This window comes from Centroberyx gerrardi, chromosome 1 (genome assembly GCF_048128805.1).
Source record: "Centroberyx gerrardi isolate f3 chromosome 1, fCenGer3.hap1.cur.20231027, whole genome shotgun sequence".
Lineage (NCBI taxonomy): Eukaryota > Metazoa > Chordata > Actinopteri > Beryciformes > Berycidae > Centroberyx > Centroberyx gerrardi.
Genome location: NC_135997.1, coordinates 14,221,798 through 14,243,430, shown reverse-complemented (window position 1 = coordinate 14,243,430; position 21,633 = coordinate 14,221,798). Strand labels below are relative to the sequence as shown.

The window sequence follows — 21,633 nt, the reverse complement described above, 5'->3', positions numbered from 1 at the left end:
AATAGAAGGATTTGAGTATGCGAGGCTTATGAAATACTATGGCTGTAAAGGTTTGAAATATCACATCTTCAGCACTGTAGAGCAAGTGTAGCCCAGCTGGAGGAGGACACAAACGCAGTGTCTCTATCCACTGTGGATTGTTTTATGTTTTATAATCAAATTGTAAAAATATGTATCTGATTAAGTAGTTTTTAAAATAAAACATAAAACACGCTTCATTCTTTAATTTAACATTTATTTAAATTATACTAATTTACCTTTGAATCTAGGCGTACATTCTCTAGCATTTTGTCAAAGGGATACCTCTTTTGACAGTTTCATAGGGAGTCTAGAGGAAGTTAATGAGAAAATATAGTGTGTCTGATGGTGAAACTGAAGACCACCCCTAATCTAATAATGGTATTGTCCACACTACGGCTGGGCTTCCCCTCTTTCCTGTCCTCCACCGATAGACTGAGTCTCTGTCTTCACTATTACCTCCCAGCTGCTGGGGCCACAGAGAACAACAGAGCCCATTCTGTTGTTCAGCAGAGAGCAGGGCTGTTAGGAGGGGCAACTTTATTACAGACACAAGTGTGCTGAGACTTTAAAACATGCTCAAATGTCATGGGCACACCTAATGATGGGCAGGAAAAATTGCAGCGTTTTTGTAACATAAGTAACAAGAGAGGTAATATGAGTCCTCGGTTGACAAAACAACACTTTAACAGACTGGATCATTTATATTTTAGACATATTGAATGATGAAATTTAGCTAATGACATTTCGCCTTTTCTGAGAACTGTTCAATCATGAAAAAAACAAACACAAAATTCTACAATTCTGTTTCTATGAAAAGCTGTGCAGGACAAAATAGCTCATTCATTGTGTTCCGTTGGGGAATGCTTGGACTCTCCTCCGCCCCAAAAACAAAAAGGTCCTTTTTTGCGTTGGCCATGGGCTGAATGCTTTGCTTTGCCACCCCAGCCCTAAGAAAACACGCGCCCCCTTTCTCCCTGCCGGCTGCCCGCACACAGTAGATCCTATTAATGCAGCTCCTTCTCCCTGTGAGCGTGCCCACTGCGGAGGACGATGGCCATGCAAAGCCAATGCAAAGACAAAACAGTTTGCTCTACATTAGCAGAGAAAACACAGGCCATGCAGAGAGGGAGAGGAAACTAAATCAACATCACACTGGAGGATGTGTTCTCCGTCAACTGATATTTTCCTTTCGAGGGTTGGGGTACAATGGATGTTAAGTGTAAGCCCTCTGCCTCCGTCCAGGGAAGGCTTGTGGAGCCCGACAGAGCTCCAAACAGGTGCTTTATAATGATATTCAGAAGGAACATAAAAGTCCTTTATTCATCATAGCTACCGTTTGGCTCATGGTTGTATCAGTGACATATGTGTGAAGTACTCATGTTCAGTTATCAGGGATATTTAGTACATATTATAAGAAAGCTAATGCACATTCTCTTATGCTTGATGAGATGCACTATGCGGTAATCTTCTGTCTTCTGTGTTGATTACCGTTATCACTAGTGAGAACTGATACGAGGCTGTAAGTTTATGTCGTAAATTACCCAGTCCCAGGGCTGGTTTAGAATCCCCTCAGGTGACTAATTTTAAGTAGACACTCAGGTGTGATTTCACACATTACAGCCGTTCATGTGGCACCCTCTCTCAGATGGAGCCTTTTCATTATCACCGCTTAAACTGCTGAGGTGTCTGAATACAAAGGCATAATCCAGCCCCGCTGCTAATTACAGAAAAGCACGGCTATATTGTGTCATTTACAGCAATAATGGATCCATGTTTGTCTACATTCTTAGCTCATTGACAAAGATGCAGCATATGTTCCGCACCACTGTGTCTAAAGAGACCCAGTAAGGCAAGTAATCATTTGTTACAGTTTGACAAGGGAAGATGGCTATGTCCATCTTTTGGCATTGTTTAAATTTGGATTTTCAAAATAAATTCATCCCTCTTTCCAGTATTGAGCAAAAACATTATTCCAAAGCCCCTGTCTGTGTACCCTAACTTAAACCTACACACTTATGTTAGGTAAACGGATGGTGCATTTCATCCCAAGGAAAGAGGAAGCTAGAGGTCTCCTTTAGCTTTACCCTGAAGACATAATCTGACAAAACCCACAGACCCAAACCATCCAGACAACCTCCACTGTTTATATTCCTAAAGCATGAATTTGTTTTAACAGGCCAACAGCATTACCGTACCAGCCGTTCATCCACTTAGCTTAATTTCCAAACCATCACAGCCATTGCTGAGGTTGTATCTATTACGCCATTTTTGTGCATCATTAAGTTTTAACAGGGGCCCGATAGCTTTATTGTTTAAATTGCACATGACTTTATTTAACGTCAGCATTTCTTCTGCTTCCTGACAAGAAGTCACATTTCATAACTAATTAAATTGATCCCTCCCTCCCCACCAATAGAGTCCACTAAATGAAATTATTTGTATCCAAGTGTCAATATATTAAATCACAGGGGCTAATGAGTCGGGTCACCGCTTTCTTTTATCTTCAGTCTTGCATGTGCACATCTTCATCAGCTAACAGTCTCCTTAAATGGAGGATGAACATGTTGGACTGAGCCTCCTGGGCGGGAGCCAAGCCCGTCTGACTAGGCTGTTAATGCCCTCACATAATCCTACTAGCAGGCTAACACAGAGCTCCTCAGCACAAGGGAAAGCAGCGGCAGCAGAACATCCACACAGGCACAGACACGCGTACACACACACACACACACGCAATATCATTCCCTGCTCTATTATTCTCTTATTATCATGCTAACAGTTCCAATCTAGCTGTGCTAATTGGGGAACTTACACATTCTCTTTAACAATGTCTATTTTTGTGCTTTTTTTTTTGCCAGTGCATTAATAAGAGTCTCACACTGAGAAAATCATTTGTGCCAGGGAGACAACAAAAGCTTCTGAGAATACACAAATTAGCACCATTATCTTCGTGGCAATTACCATCCAGCCTTGAGTTTATTTAAAGTTAGGTTATTTATTTAAATTATTTACCATAATGTGGTAGTTTTGGAGTCTTTGCCTCACTAAATTGGTAACCAAACAAAATCAATGGATTAAATTGCTGCTCATTGGATAACAAATTCAATACATATTATACTTACAGCATACTAAGTACAAACAATTACAGCATCCGCTTACGACCAATAAACACAGGATATTGTGTTTGACAGGCAAAGAGACATATTACAGTGGCTGTAAACAGCAGTACACTAGAAAGAATGGCATTTATAGTCTGGACAAGAATGGCCACTTGAAGTGTGAGTCAGTGAATCACAAACAGCACATCCATTGTTGTCAATGAACTGATTCTTTTCCTTTTATAAAATGAAATTACTTGTGTAAAATAATACGAACCCTATCAGTGAAGGGAAAATCCAAAGACTCTTGCAGGATAGATAGATAGATAGACAGAAAGACCGGAATAGTAGTTGCCGCTATCATTCAAAAACAAATGTGTGTGTAACACAAAGAACTAAGTGTTTAACTTTGCAGGGTCTGTATGCTCTGTAGACAGAAGACACTTTTATAACTCCCCCTGTGAATTCTCTTGTTTCTTTGCAACACTGGGAAAAGAAATTGGAAATATCTAAAGCCCTGGACAACTGGTTAAAACACACTGCTGTTCAAAAAATTCAAAAGATTTTTTTTTTCTGCTTTAAAAAAATTCACTGACTGTAAGTTAGACAGCAGCTCGATCATTTTCACTGCAATTTTCTGAACAAAGTACAAAAGCAAAAAGCTTCTATTCATCAGTTCTAAATGAAATGCAAAAAAAAGTATGAACAGCTCATGCGGTGTAGTTTAATACAAATAAAATATATCCTAATTACATTTTTCGGTCTATAACTAAGACAACACTCTGTCAATAGGCATTAAAAAGGGAAGACAGGAAAAAAAGTGACATTGACAGTACATGTGTGTCATACAATGAAAGAAGGAAGATGGCTTAGGTGAGAGCGAGAGCTGTTAATTTCCCAAAACATATTCCTTGAAATCTACCTCTGGATTGTCCACGATAAAAATGTGGACAAGGTGGGTAGCTAATCCTAGTGTATTTAAATGTTATCTAATCTGGGAACTGTTGGCAGCTAATATCATTTAACCCTTGCAACTCCCCCACTGTTTCTCTACACCATTAAAGCCACATGTGAGAAAGCCTCTAACTCTTTGAAGTGTGCACTGACAACAATATAGTGACCTTTTCTCTTTTAATCTTTTCACTGGCTCTTTTTGAATGGAAGAAACACACACACACACACACATTGAATTACAATTATCAATCATTCCCTAACTTTTACCCTAACCTTACACAAACGTATTCTAAAATTAACTCCTTATTCTAAAAAAAACAACCATTTTCCTAATCTGGAAATCAACCCTGACCTTTTTCCAGGTCTTATATTCTTATATACAGTAGGTGTGTGCGTGTGTGTGTGTGTGTGTCTATCTTTGTGGGCACAAAGTCAAATGTAGGATGTAGAGTCACATTATTATGTGTGTGTGTACATATAGTGTGGTTGGGGTGGGAAGCCAGGCCATGTGAAGGTCCATCACAGCAGAAGAGGGAGAAAAGGCAGGTCAAAGGGAGATAAATAGAAGCAGACCTGCTTGATGACGAAAGCATTTAAGGCTGCAGGATTAAAACCAAGCGTGAAAAAAGCTGGTCAACAATGGCCTCCATAGAAATTCCTTATCTGTGGGATCTTTTGAGCAGACTGCACACTGATGCCAGCTCTGAGTTACAATTTTAGTCAAAACGAATGATAAATGTCTAGATAATGTCTTCATATTATGACATTGTTTGTGGAAAAAAAAAACCCCAAAAAACAACAAAATGTTTCTGATTAAAAGCGTCCCCTGTTTCATCTGGGGAGCTCCTTTCTCCAGCCTGTTTGTGAAGATAAAGTTCACCCTGACCTTTCAGCCAATATTTATTCTCTTGATGTGTGTATGTCTGTGTGGGTCTGTGTGTGCGTGCGTACTGTACACGATTGCCTCTGTGCATGTGTATGAGTATCTGCATGCCTGTGTGTGAGAGTCAAACCATGGCTCATATCTTAACAGGCCCATCCTTGAGGAATGCATGAACTGGTGCCATCCCCATGAGCGCGAACGCTAGGCTTTCCACCTGGCCTCTCTATGAGGGAAGATGGGAGCTTAGGGTTTGGCTATGGACAGTATACAATCACTAGAGCTTTCACAGAGCTCTACATCTTATTAGAGCACAACAAACCCAGCTGAGCCATCATGTCACCGTCCCCTTGCCAGGTTTAACAGTATGAGTTTGGTTATCTTTACCAGCCCACCTTTAATCAGTTACTTTTTGACTTATGTGTGATATGTGCCCTGCCTTTAACTCTCATGTCATTTTAAAAGCATAAGCCGACCTACAGTCTGATGATCAAAGTGATGCTATTTAGCTGCTCATCTGCTGCTATTAGGGGCAGGAGAAAGTGGGTGTGATTATCAAGCAGAAAGCTCCAAAGAGTCCAGTCAAATGGTGGTCAGTGCATCTGATTGATGCTGAGGCCAAGCAAATAAGAGAAACAGAATAGAGTGCTCTGTATCATTTCTTTTTTTTTCTTCTTTTTTTTAAACTGAGTGCCTGTGTGCAGACTCAAGAGAGACGAATAACTTATTTTATGGAACAAACTCGTTCTCTGTTAATATGTACGTTGAATTGTCACATGCTTCTTATAAAATCCTGAATGGTGTTTCAAATTTTCAGCTAAATCAACTCAGCGTTAATCCCCTCCTGGGATTGAATTAGTGCCAAGATGATTTCAACAACGAGGACGGACTGAAGGAATACAAACAAGCGGAGGGAAAAACACACAAAGCCTTGAGCTTTAACTTTTGATAAGCCCCTAACACCGCAATCAAAACATCTGCTATCTTAAAACAAGTGACATTGTAATCTCGAAGGACAAAGACTAAATCTCTCTCCCACTCTTGTAAGTATGATGAGAAAGGATGGAAAGAGAGATGGCCATTCAAAAGGGAGACTTGATTAAACTGCATGCTGCCTTGTTCCAAACCTCTCTAACTAAACCTCTATAACTGCACACTTCTCCCAGATCTCCTCCAGCCCCTTGAAAGCACACATATAGCGTGCCAACAAGAGTCTCGAGTTACAGTCCCCGTGGTTTTATTGTTTGGACTCTGACAGTCCAGTTTACAGTGCCCACTGATGTGATCAGTTACATCATCAATATGAGACCTTAGCAAGAGTGGCTTTTCCCCTGAAGCCAAAACAGAAGGACTTTGATGGCTAGTAGGGTCTCCAATAAAGTCTACTGCTCTCCATGCTAACAGCAGGGTAACTCAATCCCCCAACACTGCTTTACCACTTTGCTAAAAGTCTGTGACATACAGGCTGGAAGCTTGTTTACAGAACTAATTAAGTCAAAGCTGTTATATATTAAAGGGGCCAGGGCATTTTTTAAGAGGCAGCAGTAATGAAAACAGAGTGGCAAAAAGATGCTTCACTAACTTGCCCCTGCCTCTCTTCTCCTCTCTTTGCTTCTCAATCTTGAGAGGAGTGGCCAACACCACATTGGATATTTGGAGGAAGTAGGTCAGGAAGAGAGAAAATGTCATGAAATCGGCATTAAAGGACTTGGTGTGGGATAAACAATGTTGAACATGATCAAACTGAAGTAGTGAGAGTAATCCATGTTGTTTGTCCTCTGGTGGGCTGCTCCTAATAGTGGTCTGTCTGTTGAGTGGAGTCAGCAGAGACTGATGGGCAGCGGAGCAGATGGTCTGAACATGGGACTCTTTTGTTTAATTGTGGATGTGGTGTTTTTATCAGGACAGCTCGGGGTCTGCTCAGGGGAGACGCTGGCTAACTTGGCTGCGCAAGGAGGGACTTTGCTTGTATCTCTGTTCAAGTGTTTGAAATGGATCTATACATATTTAGAAGTGCATTCCCATACACACTCGACCCCCCACCCTCTCTCAAAACTATGCATCAAGGGGAATTTCCAGGTATCATTTGCCTTTAACTTTGAGATGAAAGTAAGGACCTCTAAAAGTGAGATGCATTAAGGCTGTGTGTACTCAATGAGCATAAGTAAAGAGCCCTCCATGATATGAGTGATACTAGGCCCTTAGTAGTGCATAAGGTACTTCATTTTAGAGTGTTTTCTACAGAGAGTGTCGTGCTCTATGCTCCTCTTTAGTGGAGTGTGATATGGAGTCATTTTTCCAATAGACTGTCCACTGTTAAAGTGAAAGGTCCAGTCCAGTGGCTTCTCAAGAGCATGTTGACAGTGAGGCCTTTCTCTTGGGAAGTGCCCTTGAGAGAGGGAGTTTTAATGTCCTAGCAGTAAATCCTGCTGTTGTGCTTATTGCTGTTTAAATCCAAGGGGTTTGCTTTGCCTCGGCACATCATAGGAACAACAGACTGAGTGCTGTTGGGGTGTGATATACAGGACAGCAGGGAACCCCGACAATGACGCCTATAAAGAGGAACTGATCTTCAGCAAAGAAACCAGACAGTGGCTCTTGAGAGCAATGATACGAGGTAGGGATACATGCGGCAACTTTTGGGGGAACTGATGGGCAACAATGACCACTGAGTCACTTCAGCATAGTTGCTTTAAATACACAGGAACAACTTCTTGCCAGTAAATGTTTGAAGAGATTTTTGAACCTGCGGCACATTGCTTGTGTATTGCTGTGACCTTTCCCTATCTGCCCCCAAGACTGTCAAACGTATCACCACCCATACAGCTGAAAATGAGCCTATGTGTTGTGTTGAATTGAGAGAAGATGGGGAGTTGCCTGCAGGAAGAACAAGCAGAGTGTAGGAGGTGAATGGAGAAGGATGTGCCTGACACCAGGCACACCCAACAGGATAACCTTGGCTTCCCTCAGACAGCTAGGCCCACAACCTTGACCACAGCCAGTGACCAACCCTGGATTACTCTGTACAGTCTGGCCATGTCCAACAACACACTGCCTGGGTGGTCCTTCACCTCAACACTCTGTACTGTACCACACAAGACACACACACTCATGCACGCACACTCACACATGCACATTCACACATGCATGCACACACACACACACACACACACACAGCTTTGTAAGTGCATAAATGAAAACCTAGAGCACCATCTAAATGTATGCCAGGATAAATTATTAGTATTTACAACTAAAAAAAAAACAAAAAAAACAATGCCAGCCATACACTATAATGGCAATAAGTTTGACTAGCTGCTGTGCTGTGTGAAAGCATGCCACGTAGCTCTTCTGGGACAGGCTCGTTTCAGAGGCATTTACCAGCCTCTTTCATGTCGCCCACCTCCAGGCTCTTCTCCATCAACAGGACTCATTAGCTGTTGTTACTTTCCCCTTTTTTCGTCTTTGTTCATTAAGATGTGCTAATTATTCTCCTCCATATTTTAAAGCCCTCCCAATTACCAACAGGCAATTAACATTTGATGAGAGTGATGAATGTAAGAGAGTGACACAAAAATTAAAATAAAGATACCAAGCCAAGTCGCATGAAAGGTAAAAATGAGAAAAAGATGGGAAGAAAAGTCTTTCTCGCAGAAGGTAGAACTGATTTAATGTAATCTTTTACTTGAATATACATTTGGCTCATGATGACAGTTGTGCACCAATTAGAATGAAGGGGGAGAAATGCAGTAATGAGTGAGAACGTGAGAGGTGTAAGCTACTGAGTGTTAGAGGGACAACAGAAACAAATTCACTGACCTGGATCTGCTGCTGGAGGAGGTTGATTTTGTGCTGCTGCTGCAGAAGCTGCTGCTGTTGTCTTGCGATCTGGTTGGAAACAGAAGTAAAGACAAGAAATTAATTTATTCCTGTTCACACTGCATAGTATGCTAAGACCTGTCCAAGCCAATTACACTGTAAAGACAGTAGCAGATTACAGAGGGAGACTAACATTATATTACTCTCTTCGCTTTTTTACAAAATATGTTCCATAGACTTCTAGCCAAACCGCTGCAAAATCAAACAAAAATCTACACAGTTTCAACTTTCTAAATGACGAACCATACTGTCACAATCAGTGGTAAAGCAGTTATGGAGGATAAATTATATACAGAGGACAGATTAACATGGTTATGATGGAGATAACCGGTGAAGGCAGGGTATGCGTGACGGGGGTCTGTCGGAGCGCTCCGTCTGATCCCGACCCCCCTGAGCAGCACAGTGACGAACAGCCATCCCGCCATCCACCCCATCCCAGCAGTCCCTCTATCTACACGCACACTTCATTGAGCATGACAACCTAGTTTTAAGTGTCATTTAATTTTCATTTTTAAATATAATTACAAAGTGTTCACTGTAAGATATCGGTCGTCTGCAAATGTGTCAGGATTAATTTGTGCTGGCTTCCTCACGAGTGTCAACAGTTAATTACTGTGTTGTATCTTGATGGCTTGATGACATTCTAGCTCTCAGCGGGCTCTCTCTCTCGCTCTCTCTCTCTCTCTCTCTCTCTCTCGCTCTCTCTCTCTCTCTGCCTGTCTCATTTTATTTGTATTCGTCCGTTTTAAAATATGACCAAATAATAAAATATCTTATATCACTATTCATTTATATCCGTATATCTACAAAGCCTACAGAGTTGAGTGTAGTTTGCAAATGAACACCATTGATTGAAAAAGAAATCAATACTGTTAATGTATTATTAGTGTACTATGACCAAATGCATCACTCCAAGGTATATGGTCCATCTCTTCATTTAACACAGGAAGGTCTGAGCGTGTGCTGAGAAAACTCTGAGTGAACTCCTCGCTGATAATTGACTCATAGCCATTAGGGTGGCTGGTGATAATAAAAGTGTCGCCCGTGTGGATAGTTTGCGTCCTTATTTCTTCCCAGACATTAACACACTTCATGGCCTCTGCTAATTTGCTGATTTGTACAATATGGCTCATTGGCCTGATTTGTGCTGCAAATCTAATGCCAGACTTGTTCTAATAGGAGACGATTTATAAGATATAGAGGACTTCCGTGTTTAATATAACGTTTAATTCACACATTCACTCGCATTTGTTAGTACAAGTCATAATAACATTTTTCCTACCACACAGCATAAATGTGGGCGAGCGAGCATGACTCGAAATATCCAAGCTAATATAGAATATAACATCTCTTAAATCTAATATTATTCCAAATTCCAACAGAGGAATAATATTTTATTGGCACATTTCATCCATGAAATTTAATATGAAATAGAGGGTTAAGTGACAATCTGTGACAAATGTATTTAAAGGGGTTTATTATAGAGGGTAGGGGAAATAAAGTAAACAAAATTAAATGGACAAAGAGGGAGAGAATCCCATAAAGAGTAAGAAAGAAAGGAAGAAAGAAAGAAAGAAAGAAAGAAAGAAAGGTGAGGGGAATATGGAGAGAGCAAGAAGGAGAGAGAGAGAGAACAGGGATGACCTGGGGTAAAAAAAAAAAAAAAAAAAAGGAGACACTGACAACGTGAGAAAGAAAGCAGTGAGCAGTTACCTGCTCCTGTTGCTGACGAGCTAGCTCCATTTGCTGCCTCTGTTTCTCCATCTGTGAGGCAGCGAGCTTCTTCTGTTCATCGTGGGCGGCCAGAAGCTGCTCTCGCAGGCTGATCAGCTGGGTGATCATTGTGGAAAGCTGGTGTTCCTTTTCTGCCAGGCTCTCTGGAGTACCTAGAGAGGGAGAGAGAGAGAAGAGAGAGAGAGAGAGAGGGAGGGAGAGAGAGATGTCAGTTGAGGGAAGGACAGACACAAGGTGGAGAGACTGAGTCACAAACAAATAGATACAGGTATGTGTAGTGCAGAGAGAGAGAGAGAGAGAGCATGCAAATGGTATTATAGGGACCATGACAAAAAAGCCGGGGTGTGGACTTTTGTAAGAATGGTCTTGGTCATTGTATAATCCTTAGTATAGAAAACTGAATGTACTGCAGCCACAGATCACAATATTGCGCTATTGTATTGTACACAAAATACAGTACAAAGAAAGCCAGACTGGCAGCAACCAACTGCAGTGACGTTATTAGAAGTGTTAAGGTCACAGCCTGGAGTTGTCTATTTTACTGTAGCTGGAGCTCACAGCTTTCAGTGTGAGAGTGAGAAAGGGAAGGAATTGTTCCCGGCAAATACACAAAGAGCTGCGGGGAGCTGTCAGGCTGAGGTGGCAGCTTATGTCAGACTATCAGGGGTGAATACAAAGAAAGTGTTGGGGCTCGCAGTGTGTTTGCAGTGAGCTAAAAGTTATACAAGTTTTCTTTATAAAGCAATTCCAGTAACACATTAGAGGTGGAACTCCTTGCGGCCATCAGCCACTGGACTTCTGCCGAAAGGGCGCACACCTACCACTTTCTGCACAGCAAGAAGATATTCGGTACGCACTTAAAAACAATTAACAATTAAATTAAAAGATTTGTACAGCATCGACAATGTTTATATTTGCTCTGTGTTGTTAGTAATTGTTCTGTCAATTCTAGTCATCATGTATGCATACTTGAAAAAGAATGGCAATGCCAGACCAAGGGACCTGAATGCAGACCACTAGGTTTACCTCTCTCCCTACATTCACATGTCCTCACTGTGTGTGATGGAGAGAGCGGCTCCACTGCACTGCTCTCTCCCTCCTCCTAATCAATGCTAAGTGATCCTCCCATTGACTTACACAGCCAACATAATTGCCAGTGAGAGGCTAGACAGTAACTCACTCTCCTCCCACTGCACTCCTGTGTGACAAGCTGATCTGGGAGAACATACGAAAAAGAGATGAGAAAACTGACAGAGGAGAGGGAGAGAGAGAGAGAGAGAGAGAGAGAGAGAGAGGGAGCAAGAAACAGAGGGAGAAAAGGATAAAAGGATAGAGAGCCAGATAACAGTACAGTAAAGTCTGGCCTGGGGCCAGCGGGAGCTGAATTCTTTCCTGGGTGTCTTCCTCTCTCCTCTGGCCACATCTGTCTTGAGTTTCTCCCAGAGCTCCCAGGGGCCCTCTCCACTCAAACTATTTTAATTTGACTAAACACCTGATTTATTTTATCTCTCCGATGAGGAAGGCCGTTTGTCTTAATAGGGCCTGTCAACCTCCAGAACCCATTCAGGGCAATTTACTGGCAGGCTTGTCTGAACCTCGGCTCGCCTCGCTCTGCCTCCGCTGCCTGCTGCAATGGAAGAGAGCTGCAATTCTCCATTTATCCTCCTAACGAAAAAAAAGCACCTAAAAGCAGCTATTCATTGGGCTTGCGTGCGGTTTCCAAGGGCTGAATTGACTTCTTATTCACCCGACTACACTTGTTGTGAATGGCTTATCTGTAAAATTGATACATTCAACACCAATTTTATTAACCTTTGGCTGTGTCCATGAAGGAGCTGCATTTTACAGGTCACCAGAAACATACATCAGTCGCAGTCACAATCACAGATCACCGCTATCAATACAGTAGTGGGAAGGGAGGAAGAAGGGAGGGAAGAAAGAAAGAAAGGAAGAAAAGAAGAGAGAAACAAAGTAAGAAAGAAAAGAGGGATGAGGATAGAAACTAAGGAGAATCAAGATACTAGAAGATATCCTGGCAGGGTGAAGATAAGGTGTCATCGGGGCCCCAGGGTGGCATAGACGCCCTTGAACAGGGACCCAAACATCTGGACTCAATGATGGCCTCTCAGCCTCCCTGCTTACACATGTCCGATGGCCACTCACTAGTTTAGGGGTGAATGTCAATACTGTAATAAATGGCAAAAATAAACAACAGTACAGTATATACGTGGCGTGTGTGTGTGTGTGTTTGTGTGCGTGTGTGTGTGTCTGCTTACATACAGCAGCAGATTGGTGCTCTGGGTCCACAGAGGGATCCAGTGGGCTAGTCTGGGGGCCGTGTGTGGGGAGCGCAGGCCGGCCCGAACACTAAGAGAATACTAACAGAGGGCCCATTGTTTTGATGTTGGGCTGCATTGTGGGAAGCCCAGACTGCCCCCCCCCCCCCCCCCCCCGCACTGAGAAAATGGCAAGTTGGTCCTTCCCTCTTTACTTTCTCATCTTTAATCTTTCGCACTTGTTTTGTCTTTAACCCTCCTTACCCCAAATCCACCCCACCACCACCACATTTCAAGAGATCTCAAAATCGGCGTCAGAGTACTGTATTCAAGACATATTCTGATTCATGGCTACGCTGAAAACGAACATTTAAATACAGCTTTAGACAATCGGTTAAACATAAAAACATGGTAGGAGATTCTCATTTTTTAAGAGCTGCCCAGAGATCTACTGGGCATCCTTAGTAGAAAATCAGACACATATGTTTTTTGTTGGCTGCTTCAGTGTAAAAATCTCTTTCTTCCTGCTCTAAATTATGGATCAGCTTTAAAATGCAGATAAAACTTTTATTGGGCGGTGCAGAAGAGGAGAGCCGCGGTCTGTCTCTGACCAGCCTGCTGACAAAAGAGGCCGTTTCCTGCATATTGCATGGCTCTTAACAGCGGTGGGGCCGGGGTCTGCCCGTTAACGTGTCTCCTCACATCGTGCTTCCGACGGCAGACAGACAGCCCAGAGATGCCTGGGTGCTACATAAACCCCAGCAGCCTGCCCAGATCTAACATGTTGTGACATCCCCCTGTTGATGGAGAGAGGCTCAGTAGGACAATAGTAGACCGACACAGGAGCCTGTTAGGCCCAGAAGGTCCCAGGAGTGAGCGGTCAAGCTGGGTTGGCACTGTCTTGTTTTCTTCTCAGGCCGTGTTAACTGCAGAAATGCTAGATTGACACATGGGACGGGGGAGACGGGGAAGCTATGTTGTTCAGTTTCAGCCCATTCAGAATTCACCTTTTGAGATTCCTGCCTCTTTTAAACGTCACAAAGTAGGGCAGAAAACATCAACGGGTGACTAAATAAATGATAAGAGGAAAACAAGCAGAGCCATGGTTGCTTGGGGAGGGATGGGGGTATTTGAGCCTTGGGGTCTTTGGATAAAAGGCACTTTGTAGGGGTGCGATTTGTTCTGTCCAATACCCACATCTCCCTCTCTCTTGGCTCCCTCCTCTCTGCTCTAATCAAGCAGTCTCTAATTTGGGTTCCAAGTCCAGTACCGGGGAAAAAGAAGGAGGCTTGTTACTTTGAAGAGTCCCGAGTGAATAACACAGATAAAAGATTCAGGCACAAAAAAAAGAAGAAAAGAGAGGGAGGGCGAGGGTGAAAAGGGGGGAAATCACAAGGCACCCTATTCTCTTCCCTTCCTTTGGTTAGGACAGCTGAGCCATTATGACCAAATCTGAATGACTTTTTTAGCGCCAGAACACTGGAATTTCTTTGTCTCTCTATCAGTCAGCTATTGTGGATGCTTCCATATGCTGCAAGCCCATCCTAAGTAAATTAAGACTTGTCTAAATGCTACGATTGTGCCGGGCCGTATCCGCACACAGACCGCACATAGCTAGAATGCCTTGCATGCTGAAGCTCTCTCTCTCTCTCTCTCTCTCTCTCTCTCTCTCTCCCTCTCTCTCCCTCTCTTAATGTGTGTGTGTATGTAGGCATGAGTGTGTACAGATGTGTGTTGTGTGCTGCTCCAAATGATAAAAGGTACATGCCCCTGACTGAATGCACTTGTGTGTTCAGTGCAGCGAAGGATTTAGAACGCTAATGTGAACTCTGTCCATTCTTCCTCTGAAAAACACAAAAAAGCCAATTTAATAACTGCTAATGGCATCTATTGCTGCTTTCTTTAGTTTTCAAATAGAAGAATTTTTCAGGCCACAGACCTTTCTCCCAAACCATAATATTGCTTCAACGAAAGCATGACATTTGAGTCAGTCTTGACACCAAATTCACTTTTATAATATTGAATATGACTAAAACATTTCATCCCCATAGCCTAAATAATCTGTTACATTGAGCAGCTGACTGGCAGCAAACCAAGTTTAAGGGGGAAAAAAGAATAACAAAAGCTAGTTTTATGGGATCCCTTTGCTTCAAACTAGTATATACACTTGTTCAGCAATGCTACGGGGCCATATGTGTTTCCAGTAATATGGCGTTAAAGTGTCTCCATGTCCCACAACCAAGACAATATGAGCAACAGCTGTTTTACCTGGCTTGCTGCCCCTGCCATGATATAAAAGCTGTTAATCTTGCCAATAAAACACCATTAACAAGCATGAGCAAGGACTCACTAGCACATGTCATCCACTGGCAGCTCTGACTCTCAGTTCTTAAGCCTTCCTATATGGCATGAACTTATAGGCTACTTCAAATTGAGAGATTGCCCATCCACCTGCTAAAAAAGATTCTGTCAAGATTTTAAAACCACTTATTCTGTGCTTGAGACTCTTAAAAGCAATTTACTGTTCGCATATGCTGATGGTAGTATACTACTATTATTATCATTATGTATAAGATGTATATATGTGTGTGTGTGTGTGTGTGTGTGTGTGTGTACATATTTGTGCACAGCAGATGCGATTTTAAAAGACACTATTACAGAAAGAAAATGCTTTAAATGGTTCTGCGAAAATATTTTTCAAGAAATATTCTGATTGACACATGGAGAGGTTATTAATAAAAGCACACTTCATCTACTATGGGTCTGCTGTTCATGCTGAACACTGATGGAGACTAATATTTTGATGATAGAGGAAGCATCACTCTTCAGTATAATTATGCTAATGTGAAAGCTCCAGCACTTCACTGTCTATCCATGACATTGGACAAGGTACTTCATCAAAGCCAAGATAGAGGCTCGACCTGAACACATAACTCCAGGGAATGGCAGTAACACTGAAATTCTTACTGAAGTAAAGAAAAAAAAAACTCAATACGCAAACTTTAGTTTCTTTTCTTTCAGTAGATGAGTATGTCATATTTTGAATATATAATACACTGCGACAAAACATTTCTTGACACCATGGAGGATAGTGGAGTGTGGGTATGGAAGACAGTATATAGCAAAGATCACCACATCATCACAAAGTACATTTCCAATTCCTCCATTCATCTCTCATGGCCTTTATGATGATGGGTTTGACCCCTGTGCCCTATAAAATATAAACAAACACCAGACAACTTTCAAGGTCTCACATATACCAAAAGCTTAAAGCCTGAGAGAGAATGATCAAAGAAAAAGCTTATAGTCTGCAAACCTTGAGAGGAAATAAAGAGTTGAATAGTTGAAGAGAAAATGTGCCAAAGGGGTTGACTGTTGGGTGTATCAATGGTGTTTTCTCTGGGGTTAATGCAGATGATCAGAGCTGGACTTAAATGGCTAAAAGCAGGTAGCAAGAACAGCTGAGACCGGTGCCTGTATTCAGAAAGTGTATCAGAACAAGATGGCTGAACACAGACCAGCATCATTTTTAAGTCATCATGACGTTAGTAACATGATTAAAAAAATTGTTTTTTCTGTATTTAGAACTTGCAACAAAGGCATTTTAAGTCTTTTCACTTCAAGTTGAGTGTGTTGGTTTCTTGTATCCTAGCTAATATACTTTATATATCCTCTGCCAAAGAGCACCTTCTTGTTTGGTACAGAAGTAAGTTAGTAGGGTCAGTGGACCTAACCAGAGATCATCAATACTTATTTTTTTATATACTTTATAAATATAACCTTAGAGCTGTACATAGGATAGGAGCTTGAACACCTTGAGTTTAAGATGAAGATGTGAAGCTCAAGACAGCGAGGAACAGCTGGAGTTGTGGAAAAGCAAGCGAGCTGTGGCTGTGAAAGGTCTGTAGGGCGAAATCACCCTGACGTGTACTAACCTAGGCCAGCCGGAGCGGCCCGTGCTTCAGCAGCGTTACATGGCTGTGAAGACACAATTTGCTTTGCAGCAGGAAAGCTGATGAATATTTCAGGGGAGTACCCTTCTAGAAAGGAGAAAGGTGTGTCTTTGTCAAAAATAAAGCTTGGCAAATGCTTTATATTCTCTTTAAATCAAAACAGGATAGATACGTGTGTATGCATAAAATGTATTATGCAAATCTAAAAGTCATTAGTAAAACACGGCATTAAAACCAGTAAAATATAATACAAAATAAATCAGAAAATAGAGAACTCTCTCTCTGTCTCACACACACATACCCACACACACACGAGCACGCACGAGCACAAAGGTGCTCCTCTCTTCCTTTCTACTGCCATTGCCACAAGCTAAATTCCTCAATTCATTAGAGGAGAAAAACACACAGTCCAACACTCTCATACATTCATCTGGCAAATGTGGCCTGAAGAATAATGATTTACTGTGGCTCATATTTCACCTGAGTGCACAGGGCAAACAGTTGACTGAAGTGTTGGGGAGAAAACGCTAACTGAGGCACTTTTGACTGGAGCAACTGGACAGATACAGTTTTGTGTTTGTTTGTGTGTGTGTGTGTGTGTGTGTCAGAGAGCTCCCTCCTCCTAATCAAACAATTTCGCAAACATGCTTCCAAACTCCCCAAAAACTCTCCAAAAAATTTCAGAACATTTCAGTCAAACTAAATATTAATGCAATCAAAATATTCTTATTCTATCTATCTATCTATCTATTTTATAATATACTTATAATATGCATAACATATAAATACAGTATGTACAGTATGTATATAGAAGTAAAGGCATCTATATATAAATATAGATGCCTTTAATTTCATTCTACTTTATGTATTTCATGTCTTTAAACCTAAACAACTCCGTGTCACTGGGTAGAATACATACAGATATTGTGCTGTGTATCTCCAGTGCCATCCACTCCCCACTTTATTGAAGCCATTATGAATAAAGCTAAATTTTAAATTGAATAATCATGTTTTGAAGCAAACCCAGATGGCTGAACAATATGGGCTCTGTGTTCACACAGTAGACTCCTTTCTGTCTGTGCGGGGGGAAAGCCAGCCCAGGTAGGGCCAGCATCAAATCAGTCTCAGCTGCCGCCCTGCCCTGCCCCGCGCTCTCCTCCTAAAGAGCTTCCACTTATCTGCCTGCCACAGGACCGTCTGTGTGCAGCCTACCACTGTCATGTAGACACCATTCTCAAATTGATTATCAGACTGCAAGAGACCCAATTTTTGTGCTTCAGAATTCAACCTACCATTTCAACGCAAATGTACAATGTTAAGCCTCATTTTTTTTTTTTTTTTTTTTTTACAAATTCCAAGAGAATGAATACAGTTTGTGTTCCAATTTAGCGACTACATATTTTCCCTCAGTTTGAGTAAATGCTTGAGCCTTTTTTTTTTCTTCACCCACGGGGGGCCGGGACACACTGGCCCTCTACAGGGAAACTTAAACAGCTCTGTTGAGTGTGAAGCTCATGAGAGGCACGGCACAGAGCAAGCTTATTTTCCAAATGACACTATATCATTATTAACTATGTGAGGTACAATTATCAAAACCAATAATATATATAAAAAATATCATAGTGTCATTATGAATGTACAGTTCAGGATTAGAAGCATCTTAAAACATATTATATATATGATGTGTGAAATATGGAAGCGCAGCATTTTTTCAGACAAAGATCTCTTTGAGGGACATAATTAAAAATGTCAAGTCTAAGCAGCCATGTCTAAAATCTCTCCCCCCGTCTCTCATTCTCTCTCTCTCTCTCTCATACTCCTCCTTCCACCTTACCGTCTATTATCTGCTACTTTCTGTGGTTTGGAGCCCTGCCAGCCGGCCTGCCTTTCTTGCTCTGTGGTTTTGTTCAGGAGATTTCATCTCCCTCCTCACCGTTCCTCCAGATTGACAGCTAAGCTCAGGTATGAAAACAAACAGTTACCTCTGGAATCGGCTGGTGAAAAGAAATCCGCCACTAATGCTCCTTCTCAAACCCTCCTTCTTGCCTGCCCATGCTGATGCTAAGCCCTAACAGCATACAAGAAAAGGCCGATGAAGATTTGAAATCATTAACCCTTAATAACCCCGTTCTCCATGTCTCACTTAAGCACGCCGCCTATACTGGATTCTGGTGCTTGTTTCTACTGCCTCCAGAAAAAAAGTCTTCACCTCAGATTCACCGCATTTCATAACCGAAACCCACATGACAATACGTTATAATTATGGATGTGTCATCTCTAAGAGGTAAATGGTTGGTTGGGTTAGCAGACCTTGAAAAGCAAATCTCCGATGCTGTTGATACCATTGTTTTGTTTACTGTACTTGCGTGTTCACCACAAGAGGATAAAGTACTCTGGGCATGTTTGAACACAATTGCAGTAAAAGAATGTCTTTCCCTTCATGGGTAAAAGCCCCAGGTCAAATTCTGCTATACCTATTGTTTTTTTTTCTGAGAGAGAGACAATGATATTTCCTCACCCAGTCTGCACCAGCCAGATTCCACCACTTGCCTCTGCAATAACACAGTTACGTGTCTTGAAAGGTTTCCAAAGTAGTGGGTGCAAAATACATTTTCAGATAGATTGTATGCCACTGATACGGACATACTGTATAAGATAACTGGAAAAAGACAAAATTTCACTTTTTACTTATCTGTTTAAGGTAACCAAGAGTAGGTTTTTTTTCCGCTTTTATTTTGGTGGAACAATGTCACAAGGTAGCCTACAAGGTACACAATATAATTGGTTGTTCATTCAGCGAGCTATGAGTATAGAATGTGCAAGGCCGCTCTGCCAGTCAGTAGCCTTTATCTGCATGGCAGCCTTTATCCTCTACTTTCTTTCATTCATTTAAACCTACAGGCATGTTTGCCCTTTGTACTGATTTTAACCCAACAATTAATGGAACCTCTGATTCATCATAACACTTTAGATCTTAATCATAAGGTGTTTTCTGCTTGGTACCTTTGTTTGTGTTTTAATTAGGCGGACCTTGTACGTCTCCAACCCTGGGCTTCTTTTTAATTGCCCGTATTTACATCAGGCAGACATCAAACGCAGAGAGAGAGACATTTGTAAGGGGGAGCACAAAGCAGCCCTTTGAAATGTCTACAGTCATATGAAATGGCATGCTAATTAAAAATCTAAGGCTGCCAGTGTGATAGGAGAAGCATTTATATTGGTAACTGCGCTGTATAGACTGTGTCTCCATGCACATCAACAGACAGAGGCCATAGTGTGTATTATCAGACTCCCTACCTGTTTACAGACCACCAAGTAACCTTACCGTTCCCATTCATCAAACAGAAGAAATGCCCTGTAATTTAGTAGACCAGCTTTCAAAAGGCTAAATCATTTTAAACATTTTATCCACTGCACTTTGATCTACAGTGGCATATACTAGGGCAGGTACAATGAATCTAGTTTACCAAGCTATGATTTATCCTGCGGTTCATTAAGGTTATTGCCAATGAATATACTTATTAGAACATTCTACAGCCTTTTTTTCTTTCCCTGGCACATGGCGAAAGTGTAATTCAATAATTAAAACCAAAGACCAATATTATTCATGTATGTCAACCATGTGTAATAAAAGGAGACGTTTAAGTACATGATCCAAAATTACCAGCACACCAGTAGAATGAGCTCTCTTCATAGGTGTGCAAATAGTCTTCATGAAGTAAGAAAACAACGACTCAATGATAAAAAGAGACAAATCGCATTGAACTTGTGTTATATTGAGAATACATGGAATTCGTATTGTTTGGAGACGCGAAAAAACGAGAGACAGGAAGTAGAGTGATGGAGGGAATCACCGCGGGAGAGCGCAGGAGCCGGTGACAGCCCGGTGTTATCAGCCAGCTGGTATTGTGCTGTCCCGCGCTGTATAAACACTCAAGCTCTCAGTAACAGTCAGTGCTAAGGACTGAGGCAGCAGCCCAGCCCATCCTAGGCCCACCTTCCCCCTGTCATAAACACAGATTTTGGGGGAGTGCTGAGCTGCGCTTCGCCGTGCTGCTCTCGATACGCTGCACAGGGCGTTCACCGTCAGAGTCGAGACATTCCACTCAGCTGTGGGCTCGTTGAATGAGAAGACTCTGTGCATCTCCACACCCTCTCCTCGCCGCTTCTCTCTTCTCATCTCCGCCATGCTCTGTTTACATCAAGCACACTTTGGCTCTCAAGCTGTGTTCAACAATCACCGGAGCGGCATGAACACGCTACGTGAGTCAGAGCCAGTGTGTAGCTCGTCTCAGGTCGTGTGAAGGGACAACAATTGTCTCAAACAGTAAACCACTGACAAGCGCAGAAAACCTCAGAATGGGTTTAAATGGGCTGGAATTTCGAAGACAGCGCTTTGGACAGACCGGGGCATTCCAGCAAAAAGATAAGGGAGGAGAGAAATGAATGGAGGAGGGCAGCCAAAGGCCTTTGTTTTATTTCAGAGTACAAGGCTGTTTCTGAGATTATACATAGATTATGTATGTCTGATAGGAATGAGCGACTTGTTAACATGACTCAAGGCTGTGTTGTGAGGTAAAGCTCGGTGGTTTGGTGCAGCCATGGCGTCCCTACCTTTTACTTCCCCCAGGAGTTCACTGGTGTTGAGCCTCTCCATCTTCTCTTTCCAATCTTTAGACAGAAGTTTCTCCATGCATGAGGACTCTGAAAAACAAGGACAAGGAAAATAAATTCAATGGGCCTCTGTTTTGAGTTTACTATGGTTTCTGTGATTAAAGGAATAAGGGATATTGTGTATTTGATTTCCACAATCATATTATAGTTTCTCCAATATTTCATGGATG

The 21,633-nt window shown here is 41.9% G+C and overlaps 1 protein-coding gene across 5 annotated transcripts in view; it reads right to left on the bottom strand.

The window, feature by feature from the left end:
- sox6 (SRY-box transcription factor 6) overlaps positions 1-21,633 on the bottom strand; it is a 142,727-nt gene that overhangs the window by 46,452 nt on the left and 74,642 nt on the right. For all 5 annotated transcript variants that reach the window (XM_071906405.1, XM_078291699.1, XM_078291607.1 and 2 more), the window contains 3 exons: positions 21,404-21,493; positions 10,540-10,712; positions 8,767-8,835 (listed from right to left, as the gene is read on the bottom strand). In XM_071906405.1, coding sequence (XP_071762506.1) covers positions 8,767-8,835; positions 10,540-10,712; positions 21,404-21,493 — 332 coding nt within the window. The remainder of the gene's footprint in view (positions 1-8,766; positions 8,836-10,539; positions 10,713-21,403; positions 21,494-21,633) is intronic.